The sequence below is a fragment of the Prosopis cineraria genome, unplaced genomic scaffold (assembly GCF_029017545.1).
Source record: "Prosopis cineraria cultivar Desert tree isolate PC_DT_omini unplaced genomic scaffold, ASM2901754v1 PC14, whole genome shotgun sequence".
Taxonomy (NCBI): domain Eukaryota; kingdom Viridiplantae; phylum Streptophyta; class Magnoliopsida; order Fabales; family Fabaceae; genus Prosopis; species Prosopis cineraria.
In genome coordinates, this window is record NW_026555345.1 from 812,556 (window position 1) to 837,522 (window position 24,967).

General features: G+C 32.0%; 2 protein-coding genes across 8 annotated transcripts; one reads left to right on the forward strand and one right to left on the reverse strand.

The window, feature by feature from the left end:
* Nucleotides 1-15,076: 15,076 nt before the first annotated feature.
* Nucleotides 15,077-15,978, forward strand: LOC129293479 (heavy metal-associated isoprenylated plant protein 26). The gene is made up of 2 exons (XM_054931472.1): nucleotides 15,077-15,331; nucleotides 15,436-15,978. Exons 1-2 carry the CDS (start codon nucleotides 15,251-15,253, stop codon nucleotides 15,817-15,819), a joined length of 465 nt encoding a protein of 154 aa, XP_054787447.1. The 5' UTR covers nucleotides 15,077-15,250; the 3' UTR covers nucleotides 15,820-15,978.
* Nucleotides 15,979-18,368: 2,390 nt separating this feature from the next.
* On the reverse strand, nucleotides 18,369-22,470 carry LOC129293301 (basic leucine zipper 23-like). Of its 7 annotated transcripts, none has more exons than XR_008589132.1 (4): nucleotides 21,891-22,468; nucleotides 20,459-21,280; nucleotides 19,560-19,685; nucleotides 18,369-19,431 (listed from the first exon to the last, which is right to left on the reverse strand). XR_008589132.1 is itself a non-coding variant. In XM_054931186.1 (3 exons), exons 2-3 carry the CDS (start codon nucleotides 21,243-21,245, stop codon nucleotides 19,657-19,659), a joined length of 816 nt encoding a protein of 271 aa, XP_054787161.1. In that variant the 5' UTR covers nucleotides 21,246-21,347; nucleotides 21,891-22,469; the 3' UTR covers nucleotides 18,369-19,656. The 7 variants fall into 7 exon arrangements, 4 of the variants coding, with proteins under 4 accessions (XP_054787161.1, XP_054787160.1, XP_054787159.1 ...); XR_008589131.1 differs by having other exon boundaries at nucleotides 18,369-19,120; nucleotides 19,252-19,685; XR_008589133.1 differs by lacking the exons at nucleotides 18,369-19,431; nucleotides 19,560-19,685 and adding exons at nucleotides 19,692-19,975; nucleotides 20,154-20,262 and having other exon boundaries at nucleotides 21,891-22,470.
* Between the last annotated feature and the right edge of the window lie 2,497 nt (nucleotides 22,471-24,967).

Below are 24,967 nucleotides of genomic sequence, written 5' to 3' on the forward strand. Positions count from 1 at the left end.
TTAAAGGCATTTGTTGGCCCTAAAAAGGCATTAAGGGCAATAGGTGTCACGTGTTAAGTGCCGAGATTTGGTGCTGTATCCAGTGTGATAACTCTCTGGCCTTTCATCCTAGCAAAATTATGGCGAAGATGGCTAGAATTTGAAATGGCATGAAATTAAAGAGATGAACATTTTCTAGTACTAATAATTTTTATTTTTCATACATAGGGAATGTTTAATTTGTACTGTTACGTGGTCAAAATTTAAAAGCATTTTTTTTTCATTGTGCAGTTGTAGTATAATACAGAGAATGAATGAGAAAAAATTTCTCAATGCAATAGGGATTCGGTATATTTGGTGAGGTTATCAAGCCTCTAGATTTTAACCAAGTGTAATTTCCTGCATGATATAAACATGTAGCAATCTAGGGACCGGCTTATTAAAGCCGAGTGGAAATTTCCATTCATGACCACGGAACGAAAGAATATAATTGTCACGATTCATAGAGTTACAATGATTGAATATAAATTCATTATGCTTCCTTATGATTTATCATTATAGTCGCAAATATCTTGAAATTAGATTGACAATACTCCCTCTGTCCGAATTATAAAACAATTTAAGATTACACATATTAATAAAATATAATAAGAATACTTTACAAACTATTTTTTAAAAACAAAATTATAAACTTTGAAAATGTCCCTACATGCTTAACTAATTATTACATTATAATATCATTTTAATTTTTTATTCACTTGAAGAATAATATTAGTATTAAAAAAGTATTATTAATAAAATCTTATTCTTTTTAAATTGTCTTATATTTTAAAATAATAATTTTTTTTTAATATTGTCTTATACTTTAGAATGAAAAAAGTAATATAGTGTCATCCCACCGGCACACCAAATGAGTGGTTTTTTTTTTCTTTTTTCGGGCCAACATAGTCTTAGCCATGGAAGGGAAGGGAAGGGTGCCGACCAATTAATTACGTGGCTTAAGATTTAGGACGACATAGCGGATTAATGAAAAATGTTAATTTATTTATGAGGTATTGCAATTATTTCTTGAAAATTATTATGGACTGGTAGAGTGAGACAATCGGAATACCGCAGAATCAAATCCAAAGGAAGTGGAATTCGATTACTCAACCAATTAAATACTCCCTCCATTTTTATTTATAGAATAAAAAAATAGTATCACACAATTCAAAAAATTAATTAATTTTATTAATTATGTCTGAAAATAAAATAAGTAAACTACAATATCTTTTATTAATTGTGTTAATCAAACTTTCATTAATTATTTTTTATAATTATAAATGATAAAATTATGAGAAGTAATTTAAAATTTTGCTATAAATGTCTATTAAAAAATAAAATTTTACTTATATTAAAATATAAATTAAATATAATATTTTTTTCTCTAAATAAAAACGGAGTGAGTGGTGGTTAGCAAAAGAAAGTATCCCATCTCGGGTAAAAACTAAAGAAGATTCAGAGGTGTGTTGAATTTAGGATGTTATATATATAAATATATAATTTCTCCATTTAAAATATAGCATATTTTTTTAAGAGATTGGATATTTAAAAATGTAAGATATTTTTAATATTTTAAGGTGTAATAATTGTCTTTTTTTAAAAATGTCCTTTTTTTTGCCAATAAAAATGTTCCTATTAAATAAATTATTTTATATTTATTTTAAGGTGAAACATCATATTAAATAAGAATAAATATAAAAAAGTAAAATTAATATGTTGAGAAAAATAATTATTTTATTAAAATTTAAGAATAAATATAAAAAAGTATAATTAATTTGTTGAGAAAATTAATTATTTTATTAAAATTTAATTAAAAACATCTTATACTTTTTAAACGGATAAAATGTATTTTTGGGAATGAAATTTTGGGGATTATATTGGAACCCCGCTTCCACATCATCAGAAGGCGCACACACCCTTGTATTTGGGGGTGAGCGTCATGTCTCTCGACCCTGATCACGAGAGAATCAAACCTTATTGGGTCAAACCACTGCAACGGGGCATTAATATTTAGTAGTGTGAAGGATGGGAGCCTGGTCCTTGATCGCGGGGAGGCATGACAGCCAAACCGGGGCCGACAAAAGGACAAAGAAAAGCCGAGTCGCAATTACCAAAGGTTCTAGTTTTGGAAGCACATGGTGTGGAAGGGAACTCATGGGTGAGCCCACTCCACCCCTCTTGGCTCTTGTTTCCCCAACAAAATTCAAGAAATACGTATATCATATTGCCAGTGATTTTTTAAAATATGTATATATAATTTATTAGTTCATAATATATGAAGCCGCATGGAAGATGTGCAAAGTAGGGCCAGCGTCATTGACACGTTACGTGTACCTTAGGTCCTAAGAAAGCGTGGAAGTTCAACGTCTCAAATTATTCTGTGATGGACTTACATTGCACCACGCACGCATACTTCCAAACTTCATCTTGGTCCGACGCACCTGCATATCCGTCTTACACCTTCCTTCCATACGCCTCCAATGCAAATTACTTTCCATAAAGCTGCACCCCCCACTAACTGTGCGTGCATGTGCATGTATATTCCCACATTCCTATTATATTAATAATATTGATATTGATGATATCCCAGCCATTGTGTTCTGAGTGGTATTGCTGATCCATTTCACATAGTCCCATAAGCAGGAATGTATTGATTGGGGTTTAGCTGTATAATCCATGAGCTGTGCAATATAAAATGGTAAACATGAAGGAGTGTATTGGTTTTTGGCATGTTAATGAATCAATAGACAATGCAATGCACATTTGGATGGATTTGGAATTAATATATTAATTGGATGAATGCGCAGTGCAATGAGGAACGAGGACCCCACATGCCAGACGGGCCAATGACATTAATTGTGGCGACAAGGTCCGTACATATCATTGGTACCCTGCGATGAATCTCACTTATCTTTACGGTGTTACCCCTTTCTTAATCCGTGCCTGCAATTAATTACACTGGATTCTAGTTATAATATCAATATTTGATCATATTAATTAATTACACTTTCACCAGAGTTAAATCGAGTTGCAATAAAATTCAACACCCATGTACTTTGTTCGACACTCCTCGTGATGGAGACAAAAGGTTTGAATACATTTCTTCAAAAACTGCCTCCACGTATGTAGTCTTTTTTTTATATATATATATTTGCTTACAATAGTTGATTCGATGTGATTATAATAAGGGATAATGACATTAAAGGACCACATTATTGAATTAATTATAAATAAGAATTAAAAGATTTGGTAATTTCAAAAGCAGGCTAAAGGTTCTTTATCAATGTGATATAAAAATATAACGGTTAAAGTTCATCTTGTCACCTAAACTATACCCTCAGGATCATTTAGTATCCTGTATTTTATTTTGACTCCATTAATCCCTTAAACTTTTAAAAACAAACCATGTGCCTTGTATCCTCCCATTAAATTAATAAATGTTGACCGTCAAGTGCTGAACTGTCCAAGTTTGTTGACCAATTTTTGCCCGCGTGAAATGTCTCGAAGCATACATGGCAGCTAGCAATGGTACTTGATATGAGTTGGAGATCGGAGGTGAAAAGGCGGTAAAATAACAGGGGATGAAGAAGCCTTCAAATCCCTCCACCGAACAAAGGATCCTCTCCGATTGCTCCTGTGAATCCAATTATGGCTACAGATGCACAGGAGCTTCCATGGATCTTCATGGACGATGACAGGTTCTCTTAGTTTCCAGTTTTAGATCTGCTTTGACGATGGCAACTTACTGAGCGTGTTCGATCATGATGCAAGAAGATTCAATGAGCTTCCACATGGATCTTCATAGATGACGATGGATTCTCTTAGTTTCAAGTTCTAGATCTGCCTGACGACAATGACTTACTGAGCATGTTCGGTAACCATGACGACATCAGATTTCTGTTTAGTCAGGATCTTGAGGAGCCAATTTCAACCTGGACACGATTTTGAGCAGTCCAAGATTTCAACCTAGAAGCGATTTTGAGCAGTCCAAGCTGAGATTTTGAGCAAGTTGGATTCGACGAGGATGGAGGCCGAAGGTAATGAGGTTTGTGGGCTAGAGAAGAACTTGTGTTCTGCAAATTTTGCTTCTTGTTCACCCAACTCTTTGATTTCTTCTTGGGATTGAACTTCATGATCAATTTGTGAGGTGGGTGGTGACCTGAGATTGTTGGACTTGTATTGATTTGTTGCGTGTTTTGTGAATTGTGCAAGTGTTCATGGGTTTGCCTTCATCCATCCATACATGTTTTTTTTTTTTAAGTTTCAATTTAGTTCAACACAGGCAGACCAGAGAGACTTATAAGAACACATTGAAGTTACTTGATTCAAAGACACTCATCGTTAATCCAAACCCATACATGGCAGGGTGGTCGAAGAGTTGTTGGATTTGAGCGAATGCAAGTTTAATGTGTCAATCACTCGATCAGTCAAGATGGTATATCGGATCTTCTTTACACGTGTCCTAACTAGTGGGAGTCAACACGCCAAATATGCAATCTTCTGGGGCCTACATGTTTGACTTAACGCCCGTGAGCAATAATTTAGTAGTATGATACTGAATGATTTGTTTTTAAAAGTTTAAGTAGCCAATTGAATTAAAGTAAGTAATAGGAGATTGGGTATTTTTGAGAGAATAATTATAGGGTAAAAATGAATTTTAATCCAAAATATATTTTGTGATTTGCAACTATCAAAATACAAACTTGCAAGATTTTATTAATTTGTGAAGGAAAACAAGTTACGAGTAAAGATATTTTTGAGAAGTTTTTCTTTACATATCAATGAATCTCACTTATAAAGTAGTAAACCTTTAGAATAATTCATTAAAGGATCTTTAATTTGATCCTTATTCAAGTTTAATTCAATCTCTTACTCATTTAATATGATTTTTCTTTACAATAATTCAATGGTCTAGAATACAGGGGGGGAATAATGGGAAAATACATAGAATATATGATTATGACTTAGAGTCGGTAATTTGGGCCGAGCCTGATGGGTCAGTCCGAACCCGCCCGAAAAATTTAGGGCCAAGTCAGAAAAAAATATTATTTTTTTATTGTTCGGACCTATTCGGGCCGCCCGAATACCCGAATAAAAAAATATTTTTTAAAAAAAATATAAAATGTGATAAATATTAATTAATTTTTTAAGTTTTATATCATTTTATATCAAAATAATATGTGTGTGTGTTTTTAATGTAGTTATTTTTTTCAAAAAATTAAAAATAGTTATATTTCATATTTTTATTATTTTTAATCAATAAAATATCTCAAAATAATATTTAAAATATATTTTAATATTGATTTTAATATTTTAAGACCCAATTTTTATTAAAGAAATTTTGAGTCTTATAAATCATTTGCATATAAAAAAATAATTTTATATTTTTTATAAATTAAGATAATTAATTTTAAAGTAAAAATAACATTAAAAATAATTTTAAAAATAAAATTTAGGCATGTACGAATTCCCGACTCTACTACCAGATAAACATAATAAATAGAATAATATTCTTAAATAATTACTTGGTTATTATTCATGCTAAATTTGGTTAAAAATTAAGAGTAAACTAGAGTAAGAATCCCTTTTATGTAAGAGTTAAACAATATAAAAAGTTAAAGAAAAATAATTTCAAAAAAATTATATTTTATTCATAATTAAATAATTTTTTATGTAATATAATGATGGCAATTTTTTATATTCATAAAAATGAAAAGTACAATTTACCTAAAAGTTATTAAAAAATTTGAACTAATTGAGATAATAATTTTAAATTAATAGTCTAACTGTGATTGAATTGAGATCAACTTAATCATAATTAAAATAATATAATTTAATTAAAATATATAAAATATTTATATATGACTATGATAAGAGTAATATTTAAATAATTAAGACATTAATTTATGAGTAAAGGAAACATTCATGAATAAATTATATATATTACATAATACAACAAAATAATAACAGAGCTAATTAAATACAAAGTTGATAAGTTATTTTTTATTTTATTTTTTTAAAATTAAGATAATATTTTATGCTTAATATAATTATTTAAAAATTAAAATTGGTTCAAAAAATAAAAAAATATTTTTAAAAAGTTTCGGGTATTCGGGCCAACCCGAATAAACTCGAAACCCGAAGGTGTTAGGGCCGGGTTTGGCTATATGGGCTTTTTAGAAGAAGTAGGATGTTTTAAGCTCGATCCAAATAAGTCCGGCTCGAATTGAGCTCGGCTTGAATAAGCCTGACTCGTCCGAATTACCGGCTCTAGATTATGTCGAAGATACTTCATAGTTCATACTCCCCCCCTTTTCTTGTCCCAATGAACTAACACGCATCGTTTGGCTTGGTCTGCTTTTAATTTAAACGCAGGTTTCTTAAAGAAGAGGGGACAAATGAAGAGAGGGATTGATGGAGGAAAGGTAAGAGTTGGCTAGTGTGATTTCTTGTCAGAAGAGAGCAAGAGGATTGGGTTCTCATATATTCTATTTCTTTCTACGTTCATTCAGACCCCAACACACGTAAGACACGTGATCTCTGAAACACTCTCAATACAGGGCTGAGGTGACCCTGATAATATCTACCCATATGTGTAAAGCATGCATCCCCATCTCGTCCTCGCTTTTGGTTAATTGCATTTGCTCCTTCTTGTTAATCTTAACCTAAAAGGGTAAAAGAGACGTCCCCAAAACATTATTTAATTAGTGCCAGCTGCTCATTAATTAGCTTTTCTAGCCCTTCTCGTGCAACTTTGACTCTCTACTGTTTTAGCTGTGTTGAGTCAGTAAAGTCGGTACACATTCAGTGGCACTCTGCCATCTCAGACCCCATTATCCATATCATGTAACATCCGTTACTTTTCCATAAAGCAAATCAGCTCAGTGCTCGCAGCTGTGATTTTTTTCTTTCTTTTTCGGTTTTTTTTCCCTCGCTCATGTGTTATCTTGTTTCACGCCATATTTGTCTTGTCCTTCTTCACCTTTTGATTCAATATCGCTACTGTAACATGCATTATTATTAAAAGAATACTGTTCAGGGTTCAGACGTCTTAGCAATAAGCAGAAGTACCATCGTCCATAGTTGCCCTGTAAAGACGAGGCAGAAAATCACTAACTGTACCGTCAACAGTCGTGGGAGAAGACATGGTATCGACATATCATCGTTGATCGTTCCCATTGCTCGAGTCTCGCTTTAATTAACTCTTTCCTCGCAGTTTTCTTCTTCCCTTTCCTTTGCCCTACCCCACCTACTGCCTTATTTTAATCCTGAGCTTGATGCCGACTTCCTTCGCAGCCGAACAGCCAAGGCTTTTGGGGCCAGGTTTTCATGCTCATCTCACTATCCTTGAGTTGAGATTTGGATCACAATGGTTTAAATTTAATATATTATTATATATTATATTTATTAAAATAAAAAATTATAAAATAATTTTAATAAATTTTTTATTTTTAGTTCGGTCTAAATTTAATTTAGTTGGTTCAATTTAATATTAAAATTTTTATAATTAACATATATTAATTATTCAAATGTTCTTTATACAGTCTTGAACTATGCAAAAAAAAAAAAGGTGAGCATCATAGTAGGAAAGCCAATTCCAAGCTTTTGTGGGGGTCGTTATTATTTGATTATAAATAGACATTGGCTTTAATACTACTAGCATGTAGAGTATATTCAGCGGCGAACCTTTTGTAGCCACTCGGTCTTCCAAGTCCAAGCATTCCCATCAAGGGTCCGTAGCTGCTTAAACATGGGAAGACAGCTCGAGTTCCTCGTACATTTCAATACGCCCTTTGACAAATAAAGTGGACGTTACACGAGAGTATAACAGAAAAAATAGAAGCAAATGTTAGACATGAATTGGGTGGTACTTGTATCTGAGAATCAAGTAATTTTGGGGTTGGAGGAAGTAGTACTTTCAAGAAAATTGTATTCTATGTAGATCTATGTGCAAATCTCGAGAAGGCTTGAGTTCACTGTCATGAGTGTGATGTTGGGGAGTTCTGCAGAGTTGAGGGAAGTACAGGAGAAAAATGTAGAGCAGCAGGCAGAGGGATGAGCTATGGCATACGTGCAAGGTAACGCCGGATAGATATAGGTCTGCATAAAGGGATCTGTAGCTTAAACTCTATAGTCGTAGGCGGGTGTCATCAACTCCTTGGCTTTAATCTCTTCTCTCATCTTCTTTGCCATGGAAACTAGAGCTCCGCATCATTTAAGAATGACTTGAGTATTGCTTTAGAATTTTTTTTGGGGCTAAAATTAATGGCCTGGTTTTTGCAGTACGATCTGAAGGAAAACAAAGATGCGTTATCGGGGGAACTAGATCAGTATATCTAATGTTATTCCACCAAAAATATCCATTTTAAACTAATTTTGTACATGATCACAGGACTGATCTAACATTGTATAAGAAAGATAAATAAACCAGCTACAGAAATAAGATGAAATCCAACCGCCGATCGGAGTTGATACATTATAAATTCTGCCGGTCATAGAATTTCACGTCTTGATTCAAACGGTTAAACATGACAGCAAAAACTTATCCGTAAGAAATAAGGAGTTGCTGTGAGGATCGTCGAAGTTAGTTGCCGCGGCTGATAATAAACCGTGAAAACTTCTCGTGGATGGTCTCTTGACTGAGAAAAGTGAGAAACGCGAATTAATGGGATGTTGCTCAACCTTCTCACGGATTATCACTAAACCGTGAGCAATTCTCACTGTCAGTCCATGATAACCGTAAGGTTCTGTTCAGTAATGATAAAAGTGGATGCTGAGTAGTTAAAGTTAATGAGATGTTATTCATCCTTGGCACGATTATCTTCGTTAAACCGTGAGAATTCAGCTTGTGGGCGTGAGAACAATGGAGGTACCGAGGCAGGCAGTGGCAACGGCCTACGAGGATCTTTACTTCTTTAGCCTTCTTTACTTCCTGTGATTGTGGATTGGGCGGCTTGGGTACCAACTTTTCCGTTGTCAAGGCCCAATACAATCTAACGATCCCAATCCCATTATTTTGGGCGGAAGGGGGAAAAACAGAGCCGACTGAGCACCTATTTGGTTTCTATTTCTAAAAACAAGTTTTTTGTTTTTTAAGAATAAAAAAAAACTGTTTTGATTTTAATTGATTTAAAATAATTTTTTATTTCCTATTTTACAAAAATAAAAAAATTTAAAACTATTTTCATTTTATTTTTCATATTTTCAAAATATATTACATCTGGTTATTGAAAAATACAGTTACCTTAATTAATCATTATCATAAGCCATTTCTATAAATCATTATTGGCTAATTTTTTAATTCTAAAATTATATTTAAATTAACACAATTAAGCAGACTTCTTCGTGTTTTGTTTTAAAAAAATATTAAAAAATGTAGTGTAAAATAATTTTAAAAACAAAAAATGAATGTTTGTGTCTCCATTTTTTTCTAAATTTTTTTGCAAAATAGTTTGTAATTTTTTTTTCAAAAAAGATAAAAATAAAATACGTTTATTGTCTCAATTTAGAAATAATTTTAAAATTAAAATATAAGCTTGTAGTGATAATGGACGATCAATGTTAGAACCTTATGATAATGATTATTGATTAGTCAAGATAAATATATTTTTAAATAAATAATATAATATATTTTGAAAACAAAAAAAACCAAATTAATTTTAAAATATTTTTTATTTTCATCGGAAAATACTTTAAAATATTTTATTTTTGTTTTTGTTTTTAAGGATAAAAAATGAAAATAGTTTTGAAAACAATTAAAATTAAAACACTTATCCAACTAATTTTTTTTTTGTTTTTAAAAACAGAAATCTGTTTTCTAAAAATAGAAATCAAACATGCTTTAAATATATCTTCGCGTGTTCAATATTACGAGGAATTTTTAATTAATTTAAATTTTCTAATGAAGTAGTTGATTTTTTTTTACTAACCTAATGAGATAATTGTTAATAGCATTTAAAATTGAACATTTTTTTCACGTTTTTCCTTATTTAATATGTTGTTTCAATCACAAAAATATTACTAATTATACCTTTAATTAATAATGTTTTTAAAATGTATATTTTTTAACATAATATTTCAAAAAATTTGCCTTATAATACTGAAATGAAGAAGCAAAATAAAAACGTTCGTTAGATAAATAAATAGGAGAGCATGCTCAGGAATACATATCAATAAAATTGTGCATGCTTGATAAATTCAAGAGATGGGGGAAGATGACAATAAATGAGGAGTGATGAAGTTACCACATTGAGTCTATTGTGCGCTCTCTCTAATATCAGCACACCCTCATTTTAATTGTGTATACTAAATATTTATTTATATTTTTTTAAGTTTCATGTCTGGAAAAATTAAGATATTCAATAAATAATTATTCTCAAAAGAGTTTGTTTCACTTCTACACACACACGATTAATTTTCTCGTAAGTGGTAATATTATCAAATGAAATAATAAAAATAAATAACCATTAGAAACTTGAACAAAGCCTGTTGTTTGTACATAATTAGAATTTTCAAGGCTGGTATCTAGGCCGAAGATGAACTACTACATTCGTTTTAAATTATAAAAATTTTAAGATTAAAATTTTATTAAATAAATTTATTTTAATGTTATCCTTTCTCCATTTCTTTATCTAAATTCTATCCCTCATTACCTTCAATATATTAAATGAATAATATTTTTAAAAGTTTATATTTTTATTTTAAATAAATAAAATTATTAAGTGTATTTAATAAAATTTATCAGTGTGTGAGATATTATTCAAAAGTGTCTTATAATTTATAAGGGAGAGAGTACAAAGCCTTAAAATTATAATTACTATTAATTAATTATGAATATTGTAGAATGTGAGAAGAATCCTTGGCTGCAGAGACGAAGACTATGTTGAGAAACTGGGAGATCAAGTCCAGAGAACTAAGTAGCTCAAGGAGGGGCTAGGTTATTTTGTATTTAATTAGTCTAAAATATAAATATTTTTTTCAACTAATCTTGATTCAGAATATAAACAATTTAGTATATGTAATTTTTTTTTATTTTACCTCTTGTGTTTTTTAACCTAAATTCTTTTATAAAATTATTTCTCACTTATCATAAAGTGTATTAGTAATTGAGATTAAGGATAAAAAGAAAAAAATAATATATATTTTTATGAGAATTAAAACTTTATTAATATGTAAATTTATTTTAAAAACTGCTTATAATTTTTACTAGAGTATAACCAATAGAACTGGCCACATGTCAGGTTCTTGTATAAATCAGATCTCCCCATAGATTGGTGAGATCTATTGATTTTTACTTTTTCGCACACCTGGCTCTGTATCAAAAAATATTTTCAAAACTAGTAATTGTCAATTTAAAGTTTTTCAAAAGTTACATTCATTATTCCTATTAATATTAATACAAGTAAAAATATTTGTAAAAAATATTACATGAAGCATGATAAAAATGAAGAGAAATGTTAAAAAATAAAAAAATGTTGAAGTTTAAGAGAAGTTGTGTCAAATGTAAAGTGAATAAATATAATTCTGAACTTATGAATAATGCGAATTTGAATAGATTTTATATCCATAAGCCTAAAAATGTTTAAACAAAGCACGATGAATAAAAAATAATAAACAATAAATAATGGTACAAGCAAGGTTGTCAACTCATAAATATAAATAAACTCATGATAAAAATATAAATTCAAATCGTAAGCTTGAATTATGAACTTATAGGAGTGTACTTTTATTAATAAATAATCATTAAAAGTATATAATTAAATAATTAAAATATAAAATATGATTATAATTTAATTTTAATATAAATAATTGAAACCAATTCTACTTATACTCAACATAAAAAATTTAAAAATAGAGCAACCTCCGTTTGTTGTTTTCTTTTCATTAATAGTATTAACTTTTGTTTTTTGAATTTTATTATTATTTTTAGCTATGTCACACCTCTTTTATAAAACGAGTTTTATACAATATATATCAAATTTACTCAATTTTTAGTAAGTTTAATTGATCGTATTTAGTTTAAGTTTATATATAAATTGATATAATTTTATAAATTAAAAATATAAAAATGATTAGTTTAATTAAGTTTTATTTAATTTAAATTAATAAGTGAGTTAATATAATTTAATAAATTAAAAATATATAAATAATAAATTTGAAGACTCAATTTAAGAGTTGGATGGATAATCATGAGTTAGGAGACAAAATAAATAAGTTATTTTTTAGGTTTAGTGACAAATATACAAACTTCGGACCAAAGGAAAGTCCCAAGCACACAAAGCGATAAGGATCCGTGTCCAGCGGGCTTGGTTTATCTGAAGATTCTCCTGTAGCCGCAGGTTCAGAGTGGGAACGGTGACTAATTTGATGTTGACTCTCTGGACTTTTGGGGACCAAATAATCTGTAAGGTGCTCGAATTATCTCCTTCAATCATCGATTTCTAGGGAGCGATATCTACATATCGTACCACATATTGCATATATATATATATATATATATATATAAATGAATAAATTGACATTAAATTATAAGTTCATATATGTTTGAGAGTTAAAATGTAATTTTTATCATTAATAAAAGTTAATTTTAATAGTTAGTTGCTTCAAAGATAATAAACAAAACATAAAAAATTACAAAAAAAAGAGAAAAAATTTATTTGTTTTTGTTTATAATTTTTTGAATAAGTGTCTATAATTTTTGAATCATTTATTAAAAATTACATCATTTTAAAAATTAAAGAATAATATATTAATATTCATACAAAAAATGAGTTTATAATTTCAAATTCTTTTAGATCTATAGTTAGGTAAATTTGCTTATTTACTCAAAAAATAAATGAACGAATTGTATGGCATAACAAATTGAGAGTCCAATTATTTACTTTATTCTAATTTTATACTTTCGTAATCTTTTACCAGAAGGGTAAAAAACTTTATCTTTTTTTATACAATGTCAATTTTTGAAGGTGAGGTGTTTAAAAATATAAAATATTTTTTTATTTTTAAAGCTTTAGTTAGTGAGATTTTTTTTCAAAATTACTGTCAATTAATAAATGTAATTGATAATTTTTTTAATTAAAATATTTCATTGAATAAAAATAAATATAAAAAATTATATAATTTTAAAAAATAATTAATCAACTCATCAAAAATATTATTAGACTAAAATTGCTTTGCAACATTAAAGGGGGGGAGTACCTCTTCTTCATTTCCCATAAGACGATTGGAAATGACATATATAGTATGGAGGGGTGGTATCTAGCATTTACATTAATTAATATTAATACAAAATATAAAGTAATTGACAAACTTCATTAAATAAAAAAAATTGAAAATTTTTAAAATTATTCGTGGAGAACAACAAATATCAGACGTGCTAGAGACTTTGAATTTCAATTAATAATAAAAGGATCTTAAACTCTCTTACCACAGTTTAATCGGATGTAAAAAGATATAAAACTTTGATAAAATAAGTGTTTAATTTTATTAAAATAAGAGAAGCTACAAGTCTAAATAAAAAGTAAAACTAATTGATAAAACTAATGTAAAAGTGCGAGTCTTCTATTTATAGTGTTAGAGTAGTGGTAGTCTTTCCCTTAATACTTAGTACGTCTTGTCGAGGAATCAGGGATCTAGCGAAACTCATGGCACGGTCTTTATTTTGAGTTTTTCATTTTTAGTAATTAGCTTGTCTCACCGAGATACCTGGACATGATGTTCTCGGATTCAAAAATTACTCGAGATCGTGTTTTCTTGCCAACGGTCCAATGCTTGTAACCGACGGGATTTCAACATTGTTTGGGCTAAATATTAAACGTCGCTCAAATAGGTTATGAAGTTAAGTTGGGCTGAGTAATCGAAACGTCAAACCCAATATAAACAAAAAAGGTCAGCCCTGAAACTCAATAAAGTTCATAACAAATAAACACATCGAAATCCCGCCAATTTCAAATATCAGACCGTTGGCATGAAGACACGATTTTAAGTAATGTCGAAATTTATGCCCAAGTAGTTCGGTGAAATGAGCTATTTATCAAAATGGAAAGGCCGTGCCATAAGTTTCGCGGGATTCCTAATTCTTTAGTAGAACGTGCTAAGTCTCAAAAAAAAGGCTTCTGCTATCAGATACTATAAATAGAAAGAAAAAAAACAGAGAAAGCCAGTCAACACTCAATCAAGAGTAGCATAGTTTACATTTGCTAGCTCTATTTCAGTTTTAAATTTTTAATCTGTAATTTTCAACACTTAAATAAAATTACACACTTGTTTTACTAAAGCTTATTATCTTTTTATATTCGAGTGAATTGTGATAAGAAAACTCGAGATCCCTTTTATTATTTATTGAGACCCATCATCTCTGATACTCTTGATATTTATTGTTCAACTATGAACAGGCATGTTTATTTTACTATGATCTTTATTGAGCTTTGAAGCTTATCTTTTGCTTATATTGAGATTGACTCTTTAATTATTCAATTCAACTAACTTTATAATCCATTTGAGTCGGTGTTTCATATTTTAGTATTAATAAAAACAAAATAAATGGAGAAAAATAAATTGTAATTGGTGCTTTTGTATCTGAGTTTACGTATGAATGAACATTATTATGTTGATAATGGTGGATGTCGATTGGGAATGGGACGGGGAGTGGGGACAGTGTTGGGAGACCGTTTGTCGGGTGCGTTAATAAACGCAGAGGCGGAAGGCCCCACCACCTCGAGATGCACGGCATCATCGTTCCCGATCTATTCAACCCTGCATTTCCATTTTCCAAATCAAAATGATACCTTTCGCTGGCATCCATTCTTCATGGGCCCCTCCTTCAAGGCCCGGGCCGACTTCCATTTCGTAGTCGGTGCTCCCATGGACGTCTCGCCTTTAATCCTTGGACACGTGGCCCAATTCTGCCCGCCCTCTCCAGTTCCCGATATTTCCCTCCTAGACTACACGAACGGCTCAGATTTCCATTACCTCTGGCCCTCCCTGTCCGTGTCCCTGTCTCTCCCACGCTGTCTGTTACCCTAACATTGATTATAAATTCGGTGAGCCCTCGCCCCCTTATCCTTCAAAGTTGTTCAATCAATATCACTCCCCAACTCACTCACCCGAAAAAGCCAAAGCCTTCACTCAACCTCTGCTCTTTTCTTTTGCTGCTACTGTTCTCCATTCATCATTCCGCCGTATCTCCTCGTGTGATCCCAGCAGTATCCTCTTTACTCTCAGATTCACCATGGGTGCTCTCGATCACATTTCTGAACTTTTCGACTGCTCCAGTGGAAGGTCCAAGCACAAGAAGCGCAAGCAATTGCAGGTAACCTTCCTTCCTTTTCTTCCTTCCTCTTTTCTAGCTCTACATCTTCCGTAGGGTTATGGTCTAGATGCTTATTGGATGAAGTACTTGATTCGATTTATCAGACGGTTGAGGTCAAAGTGAAGATGGACTGTGAAGGATGCGAGAGGAAGGTGAAGAAGGCGGTGGAAGGCATGAAAGGCGTGAACCAAGTGGACGTGGAACGAAAGGCTAACAAAGTAACCGTCACCGGCTACGTGGAGCCGTCGAAGGTGGTGGCTCGGATAGCTCACCGGACCGGTAAGAAGGCCGAGCTGTGGCCGTACGTCCCGTATGACGTGGTTGCCCACCCTTATGCTCCCGGCGTCTACGACAAGAAAGCGCCGGCTGGGTACGTGCGAAGCGCTGAAGATCCATACGTGTCTCAGCTCGCACGTGCGAGCTCCACGGAGGTGCGTTACACGACGGCTTTCAGTGATGAGAACCCCGCCGCTTGTGCCGTCATGTGATGCATGTGTTTCGGTCACGGCCTTTGCTTCGCTGTTGTTGACTTTGTTTTGAGATTTCTGTATGTTAAATTCCTATAGAGTAGTTTGCTAAAGAGATTGGTGATCTTCATATATGTCTTGATTTTGACTGTATATCATTAAGAATTTTGCTTTGATGAATCCGTCGGAGCGATCTGTAAATTTATTTGTTTTTGACTTTGTGAAGTATTTATGGCTGAGAGAGGGGTCAGATAGGTAATTTTGTTTTGGGGTCATTCTAGGAAAATTAGAGAATGACGCTGCTGTTATTTAACAAACAAATAATACATTTTAAGGAAAAAAAATTCTGAATTTGTTCGTCACTTAATGGATTTATTCATTTCATACATTAAATTTCAGTATTTCACATTCATTAGTTAAAATTTTCATGCTGTGATTCATTCCAAAATATGTCAGGTATTAATGGATCACGTTTTGATACAATTACCTATTTTTGTTGTACACGTATAGCATATCAAATGTTCAAATTCTGTTAGAATGAAAAGTTTACATTTAATATCTGACATTCTGACTACTGATAAAAAATCATTTAAGTTTGTGGTTTCGCAAAGTCATATTGAAAAGTTGGGCTGCACAATGAAGTTCGGCCCAACTCTGATATGTAATCTCTTTCTTAAAAAAAATTAAATTAGGTAACTCATAATTTGATTTTATTCAGTAATAATTAAAAAATTAATAAAATTAAATTTGATTTATAAAATTAAAAAATTTAGTGTAGTATTTATTTAGTTATTTTGTTATGAGAGATTAAATTATAAGTTTTATCATTACAGAATTAAAAAATTAAAAAATTAAATTATAAATTTTTGAAATTTAATACTTAAAATTAAACTTAAATTAATTAATTTTTTTTTATAATATCTATACATTCTCCTTGTTGTATTCTAAATAGAGAAAATCTGAAATTTTAAAATATATTCTCTCCTTAGTATAAAGATGTTAGCTACACCCGTAGGATGATAAATCTTTTGTCCTACACGCATTGTATTGTGTGATCTTGCTGATAAGTGATTTGCGTGCCCTGTACTTTCCCCGTCATGTAAATATCAACATGGAATGCTTTTTCTTTCTTTTTTTAATAAATGTTTTTAAATGAATATACAAGTGTGAAGAGGAATATTCTTCTGTTCATTTCACCCCACTTGAGGCTAGCAAATAAGGCGAGCAGCGACGAACAATAAGCCCGAGTAAGAATGCATAATTCTTGTTCTCGTTTGTGGGTGATTTATAAATGTTTTTTAAGTTTAAAGACATGCACTGATTTTTGATTTTCTTAAGTTCTCAAGATTTAACTTATTTAAACTTTTAGTTTACCAAAAAATAAGTCAACTTATTTCTTCTTAAGTTTCAAACGATTTTTTCCCCATCTTGACACACAGATACCAGATGCAATTGACACATTTTAAAATGATAGGATATAGACGTAGAAGAAATATACGCTTAAGAAGATACTAACAGACTTTATTTTAAAAAAGCAAATGGTTTTTATTACCATGAGAGGATAAAATAATATATACTAAACGGCCTGAGATAATAAAGAGGGAGCAAGACGTGGATGATATGGCATTTAAACCTTATAAAAGAGGTTTTTAGATGAGAAACAAATGGTTACAGAACATGATTTAGATTTGGTAAATGTTAGAAGGAATTTGAAATTAAATATTCTTTATTCATGAATTCAGAGGGAATAGTATAAAAAGATCAAATCATATATATATATCGTATCCCCACCTTTGCATGAATATTTTTCTCTCTTTATTGCTGTCATGTGTATGCTCAAAACATAATTTAAGAAACTTTGATTTGAAGGAATCACAGTCAACAACCAAGCTCAATCATGTTCGTGACAGCAACTAGTTCTGTTCTTACACTTCTTTTTTAAGTGCGGCTTCCAAATCCTTCGCTCCTCCCGCCGCATAAATAAATACCCATATTTTCTTTCATAGGTTTGTCTAGCACAAAATTACGCACCCTTTTTTTTCCCCCTTATTGGATCATAATGCACAGGATTAAATTTAACACTCAATGTCGAGGCCATCACATTATTATTATTATTATTATTTTTAATTTGATCGGTCAAATTTAGGGACTGAATTTGTGGATATTAGACTACCGCCCTCGGTGATCAAGAAACAATTTACTTACAAAATTTCTCTTACCCGGCAAACAAATGTTTAATTGGTTTCTCTATGTCCGCCTAAGGAACATAACAAGGTTCAACTTCTGAATGTTTTCTGAAAGCATGGTTCAATTCAGTCGCAACACTCTGATGTTTACTTAAGGCACATTCTCTTTCCTAGTGAAGTCACCGCTGAAAGAAAAATAGTCTCAAAAGGCTTACCAAAATTTTTTAGAGGGTCTTGCTCACTTGAGAACACTTTCCATCTTCATGCCTCACCTGGCCGTGTTTGGCTCAAAATAAATCAAGGAAAAAAAGGGAAAAAGTACGGAAAGTAAATTAAAGATAAGATTAACAAAGATGTTTGATCGACCAAGGAGGACAGGAGAGATGTGAGAAAAAACGTTTGATTTGCATAGAAAGAAAGGAAAGGACACATGCTTAATTAGTGCCGACGAGAAGTACGAAGTTTCTGGATGTTATAACATGTCCAGTTATCATCTTTTAACCCACTTCACCACAGCAAGATACATGCTTTTTTTCTCCTTATACATAAAAAGCTAAAACTCAACCAGATTAGGATCTGCAACGAGGGGTCTTAATGGAGAAGACGGAGATCTCATCGACAGTAGAAGGGATATCGGAGGGCCAACTTGTTCTATATTTTTCTCTCTTGGTATTCCCAATTTTTTTTTTTAAAAAACAACCACTTCATATGATTTGATTGATTTTTCACTCTTCAAAATTTGCAGATTTCGGCTAGAAATTTGTCGATTCAAACTCTGCCGATGAACATGAGATGCTAACCGAAGCTATTTGTGCGGGTTTGTGTTTCTGTGCTGTTCAACTAATTTCATGCCATGTCTTTTGTGGGTATTTTTGTCAGTGACAATGTCAAGCCTTCCCAGTAAGGCTATTTCGGCCACCTGATGTGGGATGAAGAATATCTCTCTCAACTGCTGCAAAAGGGTCTCCCAAGGGTTGAACTGTTGTTTCCAAGTCTGCCAACCAAATGTCCCATGAACAAGAAAGAAGTGTCCTTTCCTCCTGTCTCCCATAAAGTTCATCCAACCAAACAGGGCTTATAGGTGGCAACGGCATCACTTGTCCAATAACAATGGCCATCCCTTGTTTAGCAAAATGCTATAGGCAGAAGTACACTTGTCATTCAGATTAATTAATGATAAAGGAAGAGCAGTGCTGGAAACTATGCGAGACGAATTTATTGTTTTGCAAACCAGATCGTAGATTACATTATGAAACTTGAATCTCACCTGCCCACGGCACAAAGTATTGAATGTTAACAAACCAGCTTCTCTAAGTTCTGTAGTTCAGCAGCGACAAATTTGTTGAGCAACATTCATTTAGATGGCCTCTTGCAACAACTCAAATAAGTCCACGTATGATCACAAGGCCAAGTGTATCAGCCATAGGCTCTGCTGGCTACCCATGCACTATTGTAACCAGCAAAGTTTGATCAAACGTTATAGAACGGTCATCCCAACCCCAGTAACCCAGCTGTGGGTGGGTCAAAAAGAAAGAAATGAATTTTCCTAAGCAAAGATCAGAACTACAAAATGACCTGGTGGATAGCTGATGCTGCAATTGGCAACAACTTATTGGAATAAACCATGTACCATGAGGATGATGAAAACCATCACAGCCATATCATTGCCAGTTCAACTAGCCATTGCTGCTCGAGTTCGCCCTAATACATAAGATAGCATCATATTATTGAAAAGGAAAAGTGGAAAACCAGCAAGTCCCAGTCGTGAGTATCATTGAAAAGAAAAACCAACAAGACCCAATTCATGAGGCTTCAAAACCAGGATCACAAAGACATAGGAGAAATTCAAAACCATCTAGTGAGACTTCTTGATGCTTGTAGAAATATATGTACATCATGATTATTGCCGTCTTGAAAAAATTTTCAAAAATCCGAATAAAGTGAGATTGTCACAATAAAATGTTCAAGTGTAATTCATTTTCCTAACCCTCTCTATGGGTCAAGTGGTCTCCTTGGTAGGATAGGAGCCATGCATCCTTTAACATGTTTTGCCACCCAGCTAAGTCTTCTAGAAGAAAGCCTAAGTCATTACATGGCAACATTTACTAGCAATCAAGCACCATACTTTCTAGGATGAAGTTATGGACTTAACTTATGGTCAACAACCCTTCTAAAACCAGGCATCCTTGCAGAAGTTAAAGATTATTTATCAGGAAATCTTGCAATTAAACTTCAGCACCAGATCCAGACATGATATTGAGTTGGCCAAGATTTTATCCTAAAAAAGAAAAAGAAAGATAACAAGATAAATAAAAAGCATGGGATCACAAACAAAGATAAAAGATGCTAGGCAGATAATACCATTCACCAGCGATCAATTTGAATGGCATCCAGCTTATACAAAAATTGGTCTGAAATTAATAATTCATGCTAAAATCTGAGAGGGAGAGAGAGAGAGAGAAATCAGGCATCACCTTTTCTTTTATTTGCTGTAGAAGAATTGATGTTAGATACTTCCTGTCCAACTCCACAGCCAGAAAGATCCTTGAGGCCCAAATTCAGGTTTGCTGGGCAGGGAATGCTTTCAAATTCACAACCACTCAATCCTTGTTCGTTAGTTGATAAATGTTCTGTATTCTTGCCATCTGCTGCAGGATGAAGACAATAGACCTGATCACCACATTGCACATTGCAAGGATTCATCAAATAGGAACCAGGCGAGGGTGTAGTTGGCACGTTCAAATTAATTGATTTCTGATACGGAAATGATCCGATCTCCCCATCAATCCTTCCTCGAATGTCAACTAGCAAGCACTTTAGCCTTGCAATTTCAGCCTCTAAAGCAGACTGACCTTGTAACCTCTTCAACAAATGTTGATTCAAAGCTCTCAATTTTACAACCTCATCCTCCAAAGATGCAGCTCGGGCTTTCTTCTTCTCACGATATTTGCGAACTGCTTCGCGGTTACCTAAAGGACGTTTTTTTGGCCTCTTTTCTGCAGATTCTGTACCAGTACTCTCATCAGTGCCAACCTTTTCTTCAGAAGGTGCTGGAACAATTTTGGTGTGCACATGATAACAAGTGTGGGTATGTGAATTATCAGGGCCAGGAGGGTTGCAAGTGTGAGTGTGCGTGCACGCATGTGTGTCATTTAAAAGCTCTTCGAAGAAACTATCCATTGAGCAAGTGCTCTGAAGTTCTTCCATGTTTGGACCGCAGAACGTTTGCTGGTTTCGGAAATCAAGCTCACCGTCATCCATTAGGAATTTCCCAAATTGGTATAGAGATGGCGGACCTAGCCAGAAAAATGAGATTTATTGTTTTGGTTTCCACAGAGATCAGAAGCTGGTGTTCAATTCGTTCTATACTAAAGCAACAGCATAAAAATGAAGACATCAAAACAAAATCATAATAGAAAATAATGATATTGATAAAGTATTTTTAAATACTTGAGCACCAAGAAAACTTTAAAATCTATGACAATCTAAGAGACGAACTTCAACGGGATGGACTTGGAGAATTTCACCAAACCAGATGGGAGTTTCTCTCAATGAAGATACCCATGCGACTTAATCCAACAACAATAGAGAGAGAACTGAAGCGTATTGAATATATGCATGTATGCTTTCCTCGAATTCAAGAACAAGACAAGAACGCATAAAACTAAATTGGCCGACAATAGAGCCATAAAGCCTTTTATTTTATCTGAGGTAGGTTAAAAATCTAGGGAGAGCAAAGCCAGCATGCCTGGTCGAATTTCAAAAGCCCGAAAGGCCCAGATGGTAACAAAATCGAATGAAAATAAAAAAGAAAGGAAAAAAAAAAACTAAATTGGTTAGATTAGGGTTCAAAACAAGAGCGAGGCGAATGAAAGAAAAATCAAGAAACAAAAGATCTCGGCGAACCTTAAGAGGAGGAAGCTAGTGGTGGCGCGAGGAAGAGCGGCAAGCGAAACCCTAAGAAAAAAATGGCCACATTCTGCAGAAAATAGAGCAAAAATTGACGCACCAGAGCCAATCGAATCGTTCAGAGATTCCACAGATTTCTGTTTCTTTCGGGTCTGTCTCCCTCTCAGGGTCAGACTTCGGATTAAAGGTGTGGATTACTCAAAATGATTAGTTTTGTAAGTATTCACAAAAAAAAAAGGGGCCATTTTCACTATTCAGAATTCACAGAGCTTGCTTTTTCGACGATAGGAAATCAAAGTTAAATTCTGGTTTCCGGGGCTTAATAAAATACTAAAATTTCGCCTCTGCTATAAAAAAGCAGGAGCTCTCAGGCATCATGGTGGTCTCTGAAAATCTGCAGATAGTGGGTCCATGTGCCGAATGAAAAATTCCATATCTTTTAGACTGGGCACGTTTGGGTAAGGGGCATTAATCCTTTCAAATGTTAAAAGTTGTTTGAAAACTTTTTAAATGAGTAAAATGATTTTTGAAATATGGTTGACAAACGCTTTGGAAGTAAATTTCCAAAAGCAAATCGGATTTGAAATGCCCAATGAAGTTAGAGCGTTTAACACAGGAAATGAATATATACTCTTTTGATTGAAAGAAATTATTTTTAATCAAATTTTATTTTTAATAAAATAATTATTTATTTTTAAATTAATATTATTTTTTATTTATTTCTATTTAATTATGTGTTTAACTTCAAAATAAATATAAAATAATTTATTTATAGAGATATTTTTTTTAAAAAAATATAATAATTATATCTTAAAATATTAAAAAATATTTTATATTTTTTTAACGGATAAAGTATCTAATTTTGTAAATAATTATGCTACCCTTGTTTTTTTCTTTCTCTTTGTACAAGACCACCTTAGCTCTTCTCAGGTTCTCTCTTTCTCATCTCTACTCCTCTCCTCTGACCTCGCTTCTCTGATCTCCCACTCCTTGCCATTGTTGCTCCTTTATTTGGTGACCATAGGTTAGATTTTACTTTGTCTGCTGTCTCCCTCCGCTAACCTCCCGTCTCTCGTCTTTTGTTCATGAGTTTTTCAAACATTTAAATTTTTTTATATTTGCATTTTATATTTTTTATTCTTATTGTTTAACATATTAAATTTTATATTATTTTAAATATTTTCACATTTTTTAAACATTTATAATAAATACTTATATAACAAAAATTATAAATAATCATAAATCAATGTCTTTTGTTGTTAATGTATATCTAAAAGAAAATTTTAAAGATAAAAATTAACATTAATCTAAACAACTTTCAGTTTACTAAATTAACTTTTGAAAAAATATATTTAAACACAAATTCCATTACAACAATTAACTTTTATTGTATTGACTTTTATTAAATAAACTTTTAGTAAATAGACTTTTAGAAATTTAAAACCAAATACACACTTAATCATAGCTGACTTGACTGCAAACTTAACATGATTGTTATAACAATGCATAAATCAAACCTTTGTTTGAATTATTTATTTATTTTTATTTCCTTTTTGACTTATATAATGTAACTCTATAATACTTTACAGTTCACACCTCATTTTTGTTAATTGTTATCTATCCATTTACAACAACCTATAAAGAAGCTGTGTATAATTATGGAATAAAATAATTGTTTTTCATCCATATATTTGTGTATATAAAAAATAAAATGTAACAGCTTGAAATTTAAAATAAATTTATTAAAGTTAAGTAGGGGTTAAGTTAATTAATCTATTTTTTAATTGAATTAATTAGAGTAATTGGATAGCCTTGAGGTCTATTGAACTTTATATGAGGTTTAGAAGGGAACTAGAGGATCCATTAGGCCACTTTGGACCCAAATTAATGAGCTTAAATGGTTCTTAAATTGTACTATCCATCGCAGCAAATAATGCCATGAGCTATGGTGGTGGCGGACACGTCAGATTTTAAAATTTAAGATATGCATTCAGGCTTTAAAAAAATAAGGAGAGTTGAGAAAATGAGAGAGAATGATAGCAACTTTGGTAGGGCTTGATAAATTTGGCTAGAGGAGGCTTTTTGAAGCTAGTACACTCTTGGGTAAGCTTCCTCCTCTCCTCTCCTCTCCTCTCCTCTCTTTTCCTTGGGTATTTCTATAAGTTTATGAGTTATAAGTCTATGGTCAAAACCTGTAGCTATATTGTACCCATTCCTATGACTTTAATGAAGTCTATAGATAGTTGCTTACATTCCTAATTGTTAGGTTATGCTAATGGGTATGAGTTATAGTGATAATGTTAGATTTAAGCTTAACCTAATGCCGAGTAACTAGAATTGAGTTAATGAAGTGGATTAATAGTGTTATTTAGACTAATATGAGGTTAAATAAGTTAATAGAAGCTAACGATGAGACCATTGATAGTTAATATCATTAACGAAAAGCTTTAAGCCTTAAATGTAATTAAGGATTAATTAATGATGATTAGTCATTAATGATATTTAATGGTTCTAATCGTAGATTGATTGCTCTTGAAGCTATTTTTGTGTTTGGAAGCTCCTCTAAAATTCAAATTGTACTCTTAATGTGGTAAACCAAAGGTTGATGTAACCAAAAGTTAAATTCTTGTAAATAATTGTTATTTGTAATTATGAGTTGTATGTTATTGTTTGCTATGAATGCATAAGCATCTTGGTTTGGATGGTTAAGAATTATGTGATATATGGTTATGAGCTTGTTTGATAATGAAATGGAATAACTAATTTAATTGGCATTGTGTGGTTGTATCGTGTTAAATGTGATGATGTAATTGTGACCAATGCAATCTTAATGAGCATGATTGTGGACATGTGAATTTATGAGCATGTGTATGAGGATGTGAATATGTGATTAAGTGATTAAATGTTTGTGAAATGATACTAAAAATATATGATGATGATATGTTATTGGGCATGAGCATGTGATTATGGCATGAAATTAAATGTTGGTTATTTATTCTTGGCTTGATAGTATGTGTTTGATTATAAAATAAGTTAATTAAATTTGCATTTATAATGTTGTCATTAAGTAACAT

Coding starts and splice junctions, on each gene's coding strand:
- LOC129293301 (XM_054931186.1), bottom strand. CDS start 21,245: ATGGATGACGGTGAGCTTGATTTCCGAAACCAGCAAACGTTCTGCGGT. Junction 19,686..20,458: donor TACAGCAAATAAAAGAAAAG/GTGATGCCTGAT, acceptor CTTATGTATTAG/GGCGAACTCGAGCAGCAATG.
- LOC129293479 (XM_054931472.1), top strand. CDS start 15,251: ATGGGTGCTCTCGATCACATTTCTGAACTTTTCGACTGCTCCAGTGGA. Junction 15,332..15,435: donor AGAAGCGCAAGCAATTGCAG/GTAACCTTCCTT, acceptor TCGATTTATCAG/ACGGTTGAGGTCAAAGTGAA.